Here is a 16,027-nt window from a genome sequence, read left to right as displayed (position 1 = left end):
CACCATATGTGCCCGATCCAAAGCCACACTTCATGGGAAACTGGAGCTATGTCAAAAAGTCACATTAAAGGACACAAAAAGTACAAAATCTCAGCAGGACAGGCTGCTGACTAACAAAAAAAAAATCGGCTGATCCATTTTATTTCAATAAATAAAAAAAGACATGAACCAGCGTTTGGAAGGGTCTTGGTCAGGATATGTGCCTAATCTAAGTGGGCAACAATCTGAGAAGGGCTGTGGAATTTTGCTCTTGAGATTCCAAAACTGGATTTGTAAGTATATTTTGTGAAACCGGAATTACAAATGATGTGGATGTGTGTGCCTGGAGGTGGATCAACATGAACCTGCATGACCTGCCAGATGAACTTACAGGCAGCAAAGACACGAGAAAAAAAAAAACACACACACATTTTGGAACACCATAACCCCATTGTCATGAAAAATAATGAGCCTGGCACAAGGCTGCCAGAAGGCTGTGAGTGTGTGAGTGGGGTACCCATTCTCTCCCCCAGCCATTAGATCAGTCGTTGTGGCCACATCGATCGCACACACGCACAGAGACACACAGTCTCTTCATTAAGAGTCTCAAGGGCCGTGCAGTCCACCTGCCACTCACTCACTCGGCCTCCACTTCATGGATTTAGTTTCTTACCTTAGATCTTGTGCGCATGTGTGAGCTGGTGGCTTCAAAGAAAGAAAGAAAGAAAGAAAAGGAAAAATGGTACCTGCTTCAATCTCCGTGTCACCCTGGTTTCCACAGCGACGTGGCGAGCAATGGGAGCGGTGCATGCTTAATCTCCAGCTATGCAAGGAAAAAGAAAGAGAAGCATTTAAGGAGCAATGACAAATAAGAACTGTATTGTTTAAAATAACATGTTAATGTCATTCATTTAAAGGCGAATTTTGGTTTGGGTTTTTTTCAATTTTTTTCTGGTGTCCTCTGTACATGTGCTCGCATCACAGTTTGCGTTTTTAACTTACTGTTTTCAGTTTTTGGTGTTGGACTTTGTTATTTTATGTAAAGGTTGCTTTGTTACAGCTGCATCTGTTGTGAAATATATTGTATTGTAACTGGCTTCCACATTCACTGGCTCATGATTCCAACTATGGCTGTGAGGGCAATCACAGGCCAGTAACATTGTGTTTCCTGATCATAAACGTTACCTTAACTCTTGAACGTTCCATAATTCCAACCCCCAGCCTCATCTTTTTCGATTAAATTTTACGTCTTTTCATTAATAACCTCCAACTTATCCTTACCCTAACCTTTTTTTTTTTCTCGTGGGCCCAAATCATTTTCCCTTTACTGTAATTAATACTTTCGTTTCACACGCTACATCGAAAATTGTTCAACTACTGTTCAGTTCTTCAACAAATTCGTGAAACAAAAGGGCTTCTTTACGACTCCCGACCGCTTGCAATAAATGGTAAACGGTGTATAATAAAATAAAAGCCAGAGCGCATTTTACCGAGAGAAGCGCAAACAGACTCGTGTGACACGATGACAAGAAAATGGATTCACGGGTAATGACAGAACAGAACGCGGCCCATTGTCACATACTTAGACGAATACCATTCCGAAAGCAAAAAAAAAACACAGTTTCCTTTAGCTCCCAATCCATCTCTTCAACAACTCCGAGTCTCTACTGCAGGATATAGTAATTCGCTGTCATTTGTTATCAATATAAAATCTTTAAATAAATAAACCACTTCGTACTCACCACTGATGCTAATGCTAAGCCGGAGGTTCCTGGCTCTCTGTGTACTGACTGTTCCTCTCATACTATTCTGCCCCCCCCCCAAAAAAAAATACACGGATTGAAACAACCGACACAGGAAGAGTATTAGTTGACCTAGCTTTATAAAGTCCAATTTTTCTTGAAAAGTGCGCCTTGAAAGTACATTTTTCATCAGAGTCGGACAACGTCTTCCGTCGTTAATCAAGCTTCGATCACACGGTGTGCTGAACCAATCAGAAGCGACATGTTGTTGAACCGATGAGAGGACGGAGAAACTCACTTGTCGTCTGATGTTTTTATGTTTTAAAATGTCTTCGTTTTTTTTAAAACGAGATATATTTATTTGTTTGTTATATTTTTTCTTAAATACGTTGTACAAAAAGTACATGAGGCGACATTTTTTTTCATTTCAAAAATATCACAGTTCAAAACACTTTTGTTGTAACTTTTTAGATCATTTTTTTAAAAATATCAATTTTATTATAAATTGTCTAGGTTTTCCCCATTTTAAAAATAAAAGTGAGATTTAATTTTTTTAATACTTCTTTTTATAAAATTACACAAGACTTTGTTGATTGACAGATGTACCGAAATACTGTATATTTACACAAAACAATAGAATTTCGAAAAACAAAATAATAAGAATAATAATACCTAATGTTTTATAGTTAATATTGGCAAAAAAAAATAAATGAAGGAATAGAATTTCTTTTTACAATAATATATTCTGTGCAGGATGGCCCGGTGGGCCAGTGGTTAGCGCATCGACCTCACAGTGCAGAGGTTATGGGTTCGATCCCGACTCCGGCCTTCCTATGTGGAGTTTGCATGTTCTTCCCGTGCCTGCATGGGTTTTCTCTGGGTGCTCTGTTTTACTCCCACATTCCAAAAACATGCATGGCAGGTTGATTGGGTACTCTAAATTGTGTGATTGTGAGCACAAACCGTTGTTTGTCTATGTGTGCCCTGCGATTGTCTGCCAACCGGTTCAGGGTGCCCCCGTCTACTGCCCGAGGACAGCTGGCTGAGGCTCCAGCATGCCCGCGACCCTTGTGAAGATAAAGTGAAGAAGAAAATGGCCCGGGCCATTTTGCCACTTGCTGTCATCACAGTTACTCAAGGCTCAGGAAATGACCAATCATGGCTGAGGTTGTGAATGTCACACGACCAAATTCAGAAAACTGGTGAGCCATGATTGGTTGTTCCATTGGGAAAATATGTCATTTTCAGTCGACAGCAACTGGGAAAATGGCCATCCCCTAAAATAGATAAAAACGCGTGGATTTTGCTGCTCAATTCAAACATAATATTCATCAGAATACTGTACCATGTTTACACTAGCATGGCCGGATCGTAATGTTATGATCTTTATAATTAGGAAGATTCTTAAAGTGTCCTTCTATTTTCTTGAAAAATAGTGACACGTTTCGGAAATATTTGCCCAGGAAGCAGCATGTAAATCACAAATTGGGGGACAATTGATTTGTTTACAATAGGAGCTCCCACATGCGGACAGGACAGGATCTCACCGCTGAGATCCACCTTAGGGGTGTTGAGGTGGCGTGTGTAACTAGCACCATCAATTAGCACATCATCTGGTCTCCTGCTTCTCCACCCCCAAGTCATTTCCTGAACACCTCCACGCTGAGCCCGCTCCATGGCAAAAGGTCAGCGACTTTGCTCTGTGGCACACCCTCACACCCACCCACCCCCACAAAAAGAAAGAATAAGTATGCTAAACATACTTGAGCAAAGCATTGGTCGGAATGATTAAGTGTGCGCGCGTGCGTTACGTCACATTTCCATCGCCAGGCGATTTGTTTTATTTTGCCAGTCTGACCGAGCGCATTATCATCACATCAGCAAAGATTTATGCAAGACTCTGATTTTCCTAACCCTCACACATGGCGCCGACTAAAAAAATGGATTACTCGAGCGTGGTCATTAATTTTCTGTCTGGAGAGCCTTTAAAAAAATGGTTACATATTCAGAAATCCGCCAGGTTTTACAGTAATTGGTCTTCGTGGAGTGTGTGGAGGACCACGAGGAGGAAGGGAGGAGAGAGGCCTCGGCGGAGTGATGAGCCGTTTAATTCACACACTCAGACAAGCATTTGACCTGCACCGCTACACCAAGACGTGTTTGGGGGGGTGACCCTCTCGAGAGAGGATGGAATTCAATTTGGCAAATGCAGGAGTCAAAGTATTTAGCATGGTGAATTCGGGGCGTTTCAAGGTGAGAAATCCTGTTGATGGCACCTGGGAGAAGGTGTGAAGACAACAGCCAGGAATTATCTGGGGGAACGTCATGTATGGTATGATTTTCAAAAGAAGACAAAATGGCATCAGGGAAGAACCATAATAGCAAAAATAGTAAGTAGAATATCATCAAAACATCAGATACTGAAATGATTTAAGATTGCAGTGAAACTGGCGCGACATTGGGAGACAACCCCGAAAACGGACCGGAACAGGAACAGGAAAACATAACCGGAAACGATCATTTAGGAAACACCGTGACAACACTGGTAGCATCATAAAAAAAAGTAAGGAATGACCAATATGTTTTTTTTTTACATTAATAATGCACACTGGCATAGTTATAGACTTTGTCAGTATACAGAACTTGCATTTTAAGAGGCATATGAGAGCATGGAGACGTAATTCACACGGAATTACATTCTGTCGGCCATGCAGGTCCTTGTTTCAAATTAAGATGTCATATTTATGTGATTGTCACAATCGTATGAGAGCTTTTTATTTAGCCAAAGTTGAGGGAGGGAAGGAGGCACTGTCAGTTTCTGGCCGAACAGTTCAGTGGTATTTCCAGTGTGGGCGACAAAGTACCTGTACCCATGAAATTTATAAAAAAAAAAATCCCACCTAGAGATCACGGGTGTTCGCATGGGGAATTTGCGCCCCCTTGTGGAGTTACCCGCTGTAGAAAAGATGCAGGGTGCGGGTGAGTGTCTTGGAGAATGGTGAGAAAAAAAAGCAGAGGATGCTAGTATGAAGACAGCTTCATATCTTTAATAAGTTGTATGTTGTTCTATGAAATCGTTGCTAACCTCTCGTTAGCATGATGCTAGAAGACCGCTTTGTAACGTCCATTTTACCAGCCTCTTGGTTGGATGCCGATAAGATCATGTCATTTCTGAGATTTGTATGGGAGGGCGGGGGGCATCACTGATTTTTTTTTTTTTTTTTTTTTTTGCGGGGAGGTTGCACATCCTGTAAACAAATCAATATCTTATTTCGATGTCTTCGGACACGGTCTCCCAGGATCACCGCATTCACACGCGATGGTGCCGTTCTGGTAAACGTCCATAGTAGCTTGTAGGCCAACGTGATCTGAAGAACCACCACGTTGTTGATGGGAATCTGGGATTGGCATATTTGGAAGCGCGCATTCTCCCAGCTCCCTCGTGGAAGTGAAAGTGTGTCATCTAATGTATGCAGCCGCAGCTCCTGAACTGCTCTGGGTATTGAGGATTACATAAAGTGAAGCGACATGCAGTGGAGAAATGGCCCAGTCGCTGTGTGTGTGTGTGTGTGTGTGTGTGTGTGTGTGTGTGTGTGTGTGTGTGTGTGTGTGTGTCAGTCGCTGTGTGTGTGTGTGTGTGTGTGTGTGTGTGTGTGTGTGTGTGTGTGTGTGTGTGTGTGTGTGTGTGTGTGTGTGTGTGTGTGTGTGTGTCGCCCTGACAACTGAAGCCTGAGCATTTCCAAAGACTCAACCCATGGGGGAGCCTTGTTTTGCATTATCATTAAAGACACATATGTGCTATGGGAGACGGGCGCGGTGTGTTCTGCCACCCCGCATCACAAGCGAGGCCGTTCTGCGGCGCGCTGACTGAATCCCGACATGTTATTTTTTTTTCAATGCGCTTCACATGGATGCGCCCAAAAGATTAAAAGAAAAGGGGCTGCCAAGGAGGATGAATGGTGGGTTACTCATTGGGAGCAGCCGAACGGCGCCATCTTGGGCGGAATTGAAGGAAGGAGTCGAGTGACGATATAGGCTACATTTTGAAACAATGACACTTTTTTAATTGCATCTCCCATTTGAACTTGCTGTACTACAAGCCACACATACAGGTTGAGATTCTGTATATACCAGATATCAGGTACCAAAAACACATTCAATCGATTTTTCTTCTCACAGTTAACACTGAAGGCCACCATTGTTCTTGACATGATATAGTCCAGCAATTACTTATCATTTGTAATTTTTTTTAACAACCAAAAAGGTAGCATCTAGTATATATAGTAGTCATATAATATGTAAAAAAATAAATGTATAATGTCACTTTAATTTTCTTGCAGGAAGTTGCCTACCTGGCATTTCATCTTTTTCGACTGAGCAATTACACTGGAAATCGAACATTATTTCAGTGCTTCATGGTTGTGCTTCATGGGTCAAACATTTGTGCTGCCCTGATTAATCTCACCGCCTCTGCGGACTTAACATTCACAATCAATTGCAACAAAAATAGCAAAGTGCAACATATGCGAGTTCCTCCAAGACTTGAGATGATGAATGCCGATGAGAAAGTCATCGAAACTCCTTCCATGAGCCTCCTCTCCGTTATCTCCTTGGATAGCGTCGCCCCAAAAATGGATGCATTGTAAACATAAAATCTCGTACTAAAGGAGGCCATGTTGAAATATTTTTTGAGGGAGGGAGGAGCGTGAAAAATATCTATCAGGCTGCCATCTGCTGTCGCGGCATACCAAAGACGCCGTCGGCCTCCTTTCAGAGCGGGACCGGCGGCGTAGCCTCAGGGTGTCCAGTTGCACGAGTGACCACAGCTTCAGATGCTCCACATGTATTTTTTTTTTTTTTTTGTCAACAAAACCGCCCTCGCGGACAAAATTAATTTTCCCCACTTTTTGGTATTGGTGTTTTTGGAGAAACCAAGTTATGTACTGGTGCTGTTTACTAAAGAACAGGGAAAAAAAGTTAGAAAAAAATTTTGGGGGTGTTTGGTGAAAGATGAGAGAGTCTTTCTTTTGGTAGGATGTTAACTTATATCGTCAAAGAACACATAATTCTGAGGACCTTGAATGAGGAGTCCAAATTCTGCTAAAATTGTTCGCGATGGGGAACACTGCTTTGAAAATGGCTGACATTGAATGAGTTGATAATATTTTACTTAACTGCAGATTTAGAATAAAAGAGCAAAATTCAGCAAACACAGCAAAGAAAAGGAAAAGGAAAAAAGCCAAGTAAAAAAACGAAGCCAATAAAAGGCAGAACAGAGGAAAGAAAAAAATAAACACAAAACATAAAAAAATTAGAGAAAGACTTAAAAAGAGATTTTAAAAATGTTTTAAAACATTGCTTTTTTTTTTTTTTTTTTTTAGTCTTTTGAAGCCTCATGCCACAAAAGGTCAAGGTGGGGAAAAAAAAACATTTTTTCCCTTTCAGTGTGAAAATTCCTCCGGTTGATCCCCAGTTTGTCCAATGGGAGTCAAAGGAAGGACCTTGGGCGCCCTCTACAGGACGAACTATAAATACTCTTCATCGAGCCTCCTTTTCATGAGAAAAAAAACCCGCCAAAATCCACAAGGCTGCTTAAAAAAATAAAATAAAATAAAATAAATTTTAAAAAAAAACCTTCAGAAAGCACTGATCCCAACCAACCGGCCATGGTCCATAAAATCCAGCTGTACTCATGAAAAAATATATATAAAAATTAAAAAAACAACCCAAAAGCTGTGATGTATCAAAAGGTGAATTTGAACTGTAGCATCACATGGAGACAAAGGTCCACTTCTGGCGCGGGCTACCCGAGCACGGCCGCAGGGACGGTGCGGGAATATCGTCATCCGTCTGGTCGAGTGCTTCCACGCACTTCAGGCTGTCCACGTGCAGCAGGCTGCCGTCCTACAAAGCGACCACAAGACATTTGACTCCACTCGTGCGCTGGAAAGAAATTCTACACAGCCCTGTTCAAATGTCAGATTTTGGGGGAAAAAAATGTTTTCCACCCTTCATGTGACCTATAACATTCCATCCACCGCAGACATGTGAAAAAGCGAAGATGCCGCAACCCGGTACATACCTCCCTGAGATCGAACTTCTGCTGCGCGAGTACGGGTTTGGTGGGATTGGCGCACGGCCGCACCGTCAGGTAGGTGCTGATGTTGTCACCTTCCAAGCAGGTGGTGCCCATGCTGTAATGGAGGGCGCCGTCCGACGAGTACTCGAAGAACTGCGGCACAGCAACTTCGTATGAGGGCCCACAGCCGAGTAAACTGCTTGTCAAGACATTTCAAGCTAGGGCTGAACCATTCAAATCTAATAAAAATTTAACATGCTTTTTTTTTTTTTTTTTTTTTTAGATCGTATCCCTATGTATTTTTTAGGGAAAACCAAGAAAAGACAGAAAAAGGAAAATGAAAAGGAGGAAGGAGAGAAAAGGACCACCCCCCCAAAAAAAAACATCCCAAATAAATTAAAAAAAAAAAAAATTTAAAAAGAACAAAAAGGAAGTAACAACACACAAAAAAACAAAGACAAAGAAGAAAAAAGATAAAGAAAGAAAAAGGGAGAAAAATGACCAAAAGAAAATCTAAATAAATGCAGGAAATTGAAGAAAAGGAAATCCAAAAGATTTTTTAAATGTAAATTACAAAAAAAAATCCCCTTTGTGTTTTTTACCAACCTGGTTATTGCCCATTCCATGGCAATGATACAAAATCACTCTTTTGTTCTTGCTTTCAGAGTTGTAGTCCAAACAAAAACCAACCTCTCCCGCACTTTCCAGCTAAAAAATAAACACAAAAATTCAATTTTTTTTCCCAAAAATAATTACACGGAATAATTTTTTTTTTTTTTTTTTTTAAGTGAATGACATTTCTCACATTTCCGAAAAATCCCGGCTGATCTCTGGGGACATAGAACTCAGGGTAAATATTGTCCAGGTACCACTGGAAGTTTTTACAGCCCAGCTTCTTCCGCAGTTGATGGCGTTCCGACACGTCTCCAAAACTTTCCTGAAACACAACGAGTGCTCGTGTTGGAAGGCATTCGTTTTGCGGGATCTCTTAATTTAATTTTGTAAGCTTCTCTGTGTTTGAAGGTCATCCATGTGTCATGTCCTCTATGTGAAAGTATTTGGTAGTACCTCAATGTAAAAAGTGGAGAATGTGATAGCGAATGGGGTCATTTTGCAAAATGTCGGTGTGAAAGAGGTGGTGGGTTTGCTGCCTGCTGTCACCCTCGCAAACTGAATTGGAGCTTTCGAGCTCTCAAAAACATCCGATTGTTGACCGTGGCTTGGCACGGGAGGTGCGCAAGCGTCACTTGATCCTCGCCGCGCGAGCTTGATTACACGGCCGACGCCCCGGCGGACCGACAAATGACACCCGGTGATAACGGCAGCACCGGGTGATGTCGGCTAGCAACTGACTCACCTTTCGGGCATGGCGGTTGCGGTTGTAGTAAAATTCCTTTTGGTGGTCCATCCAAACTTCGACGGTGCGCACGCTGTTGGCCAGCGCCGTCTTGCGCGAGTATGGCGGGGACTTGGGGTAGACGTGGCCCACGTGGGAGCACGGGTGGATCTCCAGGCTGCCGCCGCACTGCCAGATCTGAAAGGAAACAAAGCGGGTTCCATTACCGCGCGCGTAACCCAAAACGCAAATCGTTTTCACCAGGAACAAAAATATTGTTAATCTGCTGCAGCTCACCTGAAGGACATGAATCATAATCGCGTGATTTCCAGTTAACTCGCGATTAATCACAAATGAATCACGCAATTTAGATTTGTTCTCAATGTACTCTCTCTCTACGATATATATATTTTTTCTACTTGTTAACAAAAGTACACAAAGTTGTTTACCTACATCAAATATGGTTGTATCTTTTAGTTAGGTAGTACAGTTTTTTTTTTGTAGTTACAATGGTGGCTCTACTTTCGAAATTAATTGGTTCCGGAAGAAATTTCTTAACTAGAAAATTTTGGAAGTAGAGCCCCGTTTTCCATGTAAATGCCGTAATCCGTTCTAAGCCCCCCCAAAATTCTAACATAAATGTTTCCTCGAGCATAAAATTGCATCAAAATATGTAACAAATGCAGGTTACAATTCGATTATTGCGCAATCAATGAGAGTTGTGCATAATGTAAAAAAAGAAAGACTAGAGTAAAGAAAAAAAATGATGGCCATTTACCTTTTAACTGTATGCTCATCGTTTTTTGCCCTCTTTATTTCATGCGCTCTCTCAGAAGTGTTTTTTTTTTTTTTTTTTTTGCCTGGCGTTTTTTAAAAAACGGATCCAAGGACGTTTGCTTTTGTCAACTTTCGAAAATGTCCAAGGCAACCATCAGCGTAGTGAGCGATCGCCCAATCGATGAACACTTTTTCTGGGTGATTCACATTTATGGAAAACTATCGGAACACCTCATGGCCCGAGGGGCGTATGACAGACTTGTATGGTACAGGTCCCTCTTAGCCAATGGGATGCCAGGATGATGGTCGGTCACAACCAATGGCAGAGCAGCTATAAGTATGTTGCGTTCAGGAAAGTCGGACCTGCGAGTCGCAGCTCAGACTGTATTTTTACCTTTCGTATCTTGAAAATTTCTCTCGTAACAAGAGGAAATATTTTCCTGTTGAGACGTTTCGTAACTAGAAAATTTCGTATGAAGAGACGTTCGTAAGTAGAGGTACCACTGTATTTATCAAGTTATTTGAAGTTAGAAAGATATAATCTGGTTCAATGGAATGTGCCACATTCAGTCATTTGTTTGTGTTGAGGAAATTTTTCTGCCACTAGCTCGCCTTTGAGACATTAGTGACTGAAACAGTACTTTTTTTTTTTTCTTTTCAAATTGAGAGTACAGGTAAATGAATTGCAACAGGAAGCAACTTGTGGGCTCATGCCCACTCTGGTCATCATTTTCAAGCTCAAAAGTGTTCCACATCATTCAAATATCACCCCACTTGATTTCGCGTTCTTGTTTTTTTTTTTTCATTTGACATTTCAGCTTTCACATGCTCCAGCAATTGCAAATGTGTAATTACTTAATCCCTTGAACAATTACTGCATGACAGACTGCTAGTTTCCTTATTTCAAAACACACACACACACACACACACACACACACACACGCACACGCACACGCACACGCACACAAACAAAAATTTTTTTTGTCATGTTTTTTTTGTTCAAATTAGGTGAGACAATGTGAATTGTTTTCTTACCCGGAAGGAGAATTCCAGATTCTCTCCTCCCCACACCTCCATGCCTGTGTCATATGTGCCCAAGTAGGCGAAATAGCTCTTGCTGACAACAAACAAACCGCCGGCCATCGTGGGAGACCTGAAAAAAGGGGAAAATTATCTTTGAAGTGATTCACGTTCAATCAGTCATGTCAAATTTCTTTTCATCACTGAGGGACACGTCGTCTGTGTTTGGGTTTTCACCTCATTATAGTGCTACATGTATTCAACTGCCACTGCGTTTTTTTTTTTTGTTTTTTTTTTGTTAATTAAAAACTGAATTTGAAATCAGGAGTCAACGAAAATGCTGAGTTATTTTGCAGATCTCTGTGAAAGGGCCGGTCATTTTTTGGAGGGTTTCCGTATGAAAGAGGGAGCCATTTTACAGGATCGCTGCATTAAAAGTAAAGTCATTTCTCAGGGTCTCAGTGTGAAAGATGTGGTCATGAGACAAGGCGGTCAACATACAGGATCTCTGTGTGAAAGGTCATTTCACCAAACCTCAGTGTGAAAGACGCAGTCATTTGAAATGATTGCGATGCGAAAAAGGCAGTCACGTTGCAGGATCTCAGTGTGAAAGACATGGTCATTAGGTTCCGTGGGTGAAAGTGGTGTGCATTTGACTGGGTCTCTGGATAAAATGCAGTCGTTTTACAGGAGCCCTGTGTGAAAGTCATTCATTTTGCAGGGTTACTGCATGAAATTTTCTGCCATTTTTAATTGGATCTCTGAATGTCACAATTGGGTCAGCCGCCCAGGACGGCATTTCTGCTTTTTTTTTGGGGGGGGGCAAAAGTACCTGATGACATCGATGGGTGACCTGCGCCGTTTCTTCTCATGATCTGGGATATGGTTCCACCTGAAGACCATGTTCCAGTCGAAGCCGCCAATTTGAGGGTCGCCCGCGTTGCCCAAATATTCAAAAGTGTCCCACTTGATGGAGTCGACGATGGGACACACCACGGCCGTCGGCTCCTCCTTGATCCTGGAGGGTGCGAGGCATGAGGGTTTGTTTGCTAAAATTTCCAATTGATAACACACAACTTGATTTCGGAAATAAAAAAGTCACAGAATACTATACATGGATTCATAAGCAAAAAATAAAATAAAATAACGCTGGTGAATAGTGTCCAGTACCTTTGGAGAAGAGGCTCCAACCAGCCTTCGTGGCCCGCCCAGGACGGCATTTCTGCTTTTTTTGGGGGGGGGCAAAAGTACCTGATGACATCGATGGGTGACCTGCGCCGTTTCTTCTCATGATCTGGGATATGGTTCCACCTGAAGACCATGTTCCAGTCGAAGCCGCCAATTTGAGGGTCGCCCGCGTTGCCCAAATATTCAAAAGTGTCCCACTTGATGGAGTCGACGATGGGACACACCACGGCCGTCGGCTCCTCCTTGACCCTGGAGGGTGCGATGCATGAGGGTTTGCTTCCCAAAATTTCCAGTTGATAACACACAACTTGATTTCGGAAATAAAAAAATCACAGAATACAGAATACGATACATGGATTCATCAGCAAAAAAAAAAAAAATAGCACTGGTGAATCGTGTCCAGTACCTTTGGAGAAGAGGCTCCAACCAGCCTTCGTGGCACTCGCAGTGGCAATCCAGGAAAGTCAGTACGTCGCCAGTGCTGAACGAGGCCCCCAGCAGGCGGGCTCGCACCAGGCCCTCCCGCTTGGTGGCACGGATCAGACGCACCTTCCGCAAGCCGGACAAGTACTTCTCCAAAGGCTCCTTCAAGTGGGCTTCAGAAATAAACAAAGTCGTTGCGCCTCTCGTTCACATTGGTGTTGTCATCTGCTTTATGATTTACTGTCTTACTAAACGCATTAAAGACTGCGAGTCAAAGGGTTTAGTTGCTTGACAACTCTGACTGCAGTAGACAACTGATTGTAATGCAGATGAATTTAGAGTTTGTATATGTTAAAAAAAAAAAATACACGGGAAGGGGACATTCAAAAAAAATTACCGCATATTAAACTGCAATCGTAATATCAAAAATCGCAATTAGATTAGTTTTCAAAATCGAAACTCTTGCAATGTTCACTGCACACCCAACCGTGTATTTTCATTTTGTCGACTGCTACGGAACCAACGCACCGACACACCTGTGATGGCATGCGTGTGACAAAAAAAAAAACAAAAAAAAAAACAGTCATAAAGCAGTCATGTGACTTTAATTTTAATAACACCTTGGTAATTGCTTCAGCTTTACTGTTGAGCTTGCACAACAGGTTGAGGCGGATGTCGGGCAATTAGTCTAGAGTTTTGTCAGATGACGTGATCGAAACAGGGGTTGCGAAGACTTTTCAGAGCTTGGGAACGAGCTTACGACGGGTGGCTGTTTCACCTTGGTCGCTGTAGTCGTCAACGAGGATCAGCTCCTTGAGCAGGATGTCGGGTGACGTCTCCAGAACGCTGTGGACCGTCCTGAGCAGGGTGGACCAGGCTTCGTTGTAGACGGCAATCACCACCGAAGTGGTCGGCAGGGAGCGGTAGTCGTAACGCACGTCACGGCAGCTGCGATGGCATCACAGTTGCGGTTCGACGCAAATGTCAGCGAGGAGACAAAACAACAACAAAAAAAACAACATCATTGTGTATCGTTGATATAACCAGACCAAATATGGATGTTCGTATTGTCCGAATGCTTGACTCTCCTCTTTCATATTTTTAGTGCACAGCAACATAAAAAAAAAAAAAAAAAGAAAGATGGAATGATTGACACTCAGCATTCAAACAGTAAGGGAAGTGGAGAAGTTTTTATGTAAATGTTTGACTTTAGTGGCACATCACACGATGTGAATGTTTGACTCTCAACATTCAGAAAAAGGGAAGTCCATACAAAATAAAAAAACTGTTCAACTCTCAGGGCATGTTTCACCATCACATCCACACATTTATTTATTTATTGGGGGGGGTTGATATAACCAGACCAAATATGGATGTTCGTATTGTACGAATGCTTGACTCTCCTCTTTCATATTTTTGGTGCACAGCAACATAAAAAAAATAAAATAAAAAAAAAATTAAAAAAAGAAAGAAAGTTGGAATGATTGACACTCAGCATTCAAACAGCTAGGGAAGTGGAGAAGTTTTTATGTAAATGTTTGACTTTAGTGGCACATCACACTATGTGAATGTTTGACTCTCAACATTCAGAAAAAGGGAAGTCCATACAAAATAAAAAAACTGTTCAACTCTCAGGGCATGTTTCACCATCACATCCACACATTTATTTATTTATTGGGGGGGGTGCGCAAAATTGACTCCCAGCATTCGCACAAGAGGAAAATGGGAAAAAAAAAGTGTGAATGCTTGACTTTCAGCACTGGCAAGATACACCGTCGCGTATTGTGCAAATACTGGAATTGCAGCATTCACACAATCGAAAGTTTTCGAATAACTGGCGGACTCTCAGCATTGAGAAAGTTAATGGCGCACGCACACAAAGCAAGTTTTCAAGTGAATGCAAGATTCGGTATTCAGACAAGAGAAAGAAAGACAAGTGTAAGTGTGACAAGCGTCAAAGAAGGACAAGTGTCGGTGTGAATGCTTGACGTTTGGCATTGACACAAACAAAATATGTTTTTATGTGAACGCATGACTCCCAGCATGTGGATGTGGATGCTTGAGTGGCAACATTCCCACAATAGAAATGTTGGGGTATAAATACGTGACTCTCAGGATGGACGAGGTTCATAGCAGATTGCACAAGAGTGCATGCTTGACTTTCAGCATCGAAAAGGCTTTTGACTCAGCATGACACTGGGCATTGTTTTGACGATTTGTTAAGTTCCATTGTATTATAATTTTTTTTTGTTGTTGTTGTTCATTTATGTCGTGTGATGTGTGACACGGTTTGTTACAGGTGTATCTTTTTGTGAAAGTTGCGTTGAGTTGAATTAAGAAATCGAGATGAGTCGTTGCCACTCTACGCGCGTCGTTTGCTGGATGACATACTCACAGCGGGTTCCGCCTCTCAGGCAGGCGTCGATGCAGTGAGATCATATCACTGACGTAGATGTTGAGTTTATGCTTGGAGATGCTCTCTTCCTCCTTTCGCTTCTCCTCGGCGTTCAGCGTTAACTTCACGGGCTTGCCCAGTGCGCCGGGGGCGTTCGGGTCCGACGGGGGTTTCTCGTACACCGGTCTCCTCGGGTCCGGCTCGTGCGCCTCGCGAGGCTCTTTAGTGGCGGCGGGAAGGTCGAGTTCTTCGGGGAAGTCCCGCAAGTAGATGAAAAGAAAGGCCAAGAAGGCAGCGCCGCCGAGGAAAAGTTTGAGTCGCTTCCGCTGATAGACGGCCATGTCGTGGCTTCAACCGAGCGAGGCGTTCGCCGGTCTGGCTAAGACTCGGGTTCTACATTCGCTTGAGGGACTGGAGTCATTTGGCCCGCCGCCCAGGCACTAATTGCAGCTTCATTGAAAGCGCTTTTACTCCTCCTCCTTGCTCCGCTCCTCACACCGACATGACACCATTCATTCGAACCAAGAGACGAATATAAATGGATTAGTCGACAGGGATTATTTATTTACCCGGATTAGTCACCTAGGTTGGTTATAAGGAGATTCTTGGTCTCTTTGTAGTCACACTGGCTTTACTTACATTTTGTATTGATTTCTGTTTTGGACTTATTTTGAAACACATCCTGTAAAAAGCACAAATACTGATTTCCGTCGTTTTGTAAACGTTTCCCATTTCAAAACATCTCTCAACTACTGTATTCAAATCGCTTTCTTTTCTTTTTTTTTTCAATTTTTAGTGCTTCAATTCTGGGTGTATTTTCAAAATAGAACTGACCTTGAATTAATTTTATTAGTTTTGGTGTCTATAATATGACCTCGTTGTAGTTTAATTATTAGTAAATACTTATTAATTTGTTTTCAAGCTTTTATGGGTTCGAATATTTGCCTCAATTGGGTAAATATTACAATAGTAAATTCGTATTTGTAAAATATTGTATTTTAGCATATACTGTATATATATATATATATATAGAGAGAGAGAGAGAGAGAGAGAGAGAGAGAGAGAGAGAGAGAGAGATCATCACGTTT

General features: G+C 42.1%; 1 protein-coding gene across 2 annotated transcripts; it reads right to left on the bottom strand.

The window, feature by feature from the left end:
* Positions 1–7,437: 7,437 nt before the first annotated feature.
* galnt12 (UDP-N-acetyl-alpha-D-galactosamine:polypeptide N-acetylgalactosaminyltransferase 12) lies at positions 7,438–15,528 on the bottom strand. Of its 2 annotated transcripts, none has more exons than XM_019895943.1 (10): positions 14,940–15,528; positions 13,323–13,492; positions 12,528–12,717; positions 12,185–12,370; positions 10,949–11,066; positions 9,158–9,334; positions 8,606–8,737; positions 8,407–8,508; positions 7,804–7,953; positions 7,438–7,625 (listed from the first exon to the last, which is right to left on the bottom strand). In XM_019895943.1, the coding sequence occupies exons 1-10, from the start codon at positions 15,278–15,280 to the stop codon at positions 7,491–7,493; spliced, it is 1,701 nt and encodes a 566-aa protein (XP_019751502.1). In that variant the 5' UTR covers positions 15,281–15,528; the 3' UTR covers positions 7,438–7,490. The 2 variants fall into 2 exon arrangements, with proteins under 2 accessions (XP_019751502.1, XP_019751501.1); XM_019895942.1 differs by lacking the exon at positions 12,185–12,370 and adding an exon at positions 11,766–11,951.
* Between the last annotated feature and the right edge of the window lie 499 nt (positions 15,529–16,027).

Source organism: Hippocampus comes, unplaced genomic scaffold (genome assembly GCF_001891065.2).
Source record: "Hippocampus comes isolate QL1 unplaced genomic scaffold, H_comes_QL1_v1.1 scaffold16, whole genome shotgun sequence".
Classification (NCBI taxonomy): domain Eukaryota; kingdom Metazoa; phylum Chordata; class Actinopteri; order Syngnathiformes; family Syngnathidae; genus Hippocampus; species Hippocampus comes.
Note: the sequence above shows the minus strand (reverse complement) of the source record. Positions and strands in the feature narration are given on the sequence as shown.

Excerpts from the sequence above, each read along its gene's own strand:
- galnt12 (XM_019895943.1), bottom strand. The coding sequence starts at position 15,280 with ATGGCCGTCTATCAGCGGAAGCGACTCAAACTTTTCCTCGGCGGCGCT. Across the intron at positions 13,493-14,939 it reads CCTGAGAGGCGGAACCCGCT|CTGCCGTGACGTGCGTTACG; the intron begins GTGAGTATGTCA and ends ATGCCATCGCAG. Across the intron at positions 8,509-8,605 it reads AGCCGGGATTTTTCGGAAAT|CTGGAAAGTGCGGGAGAGGT; the intron begins GTGAGAAATGTC and ends TTTATTTTTTAG.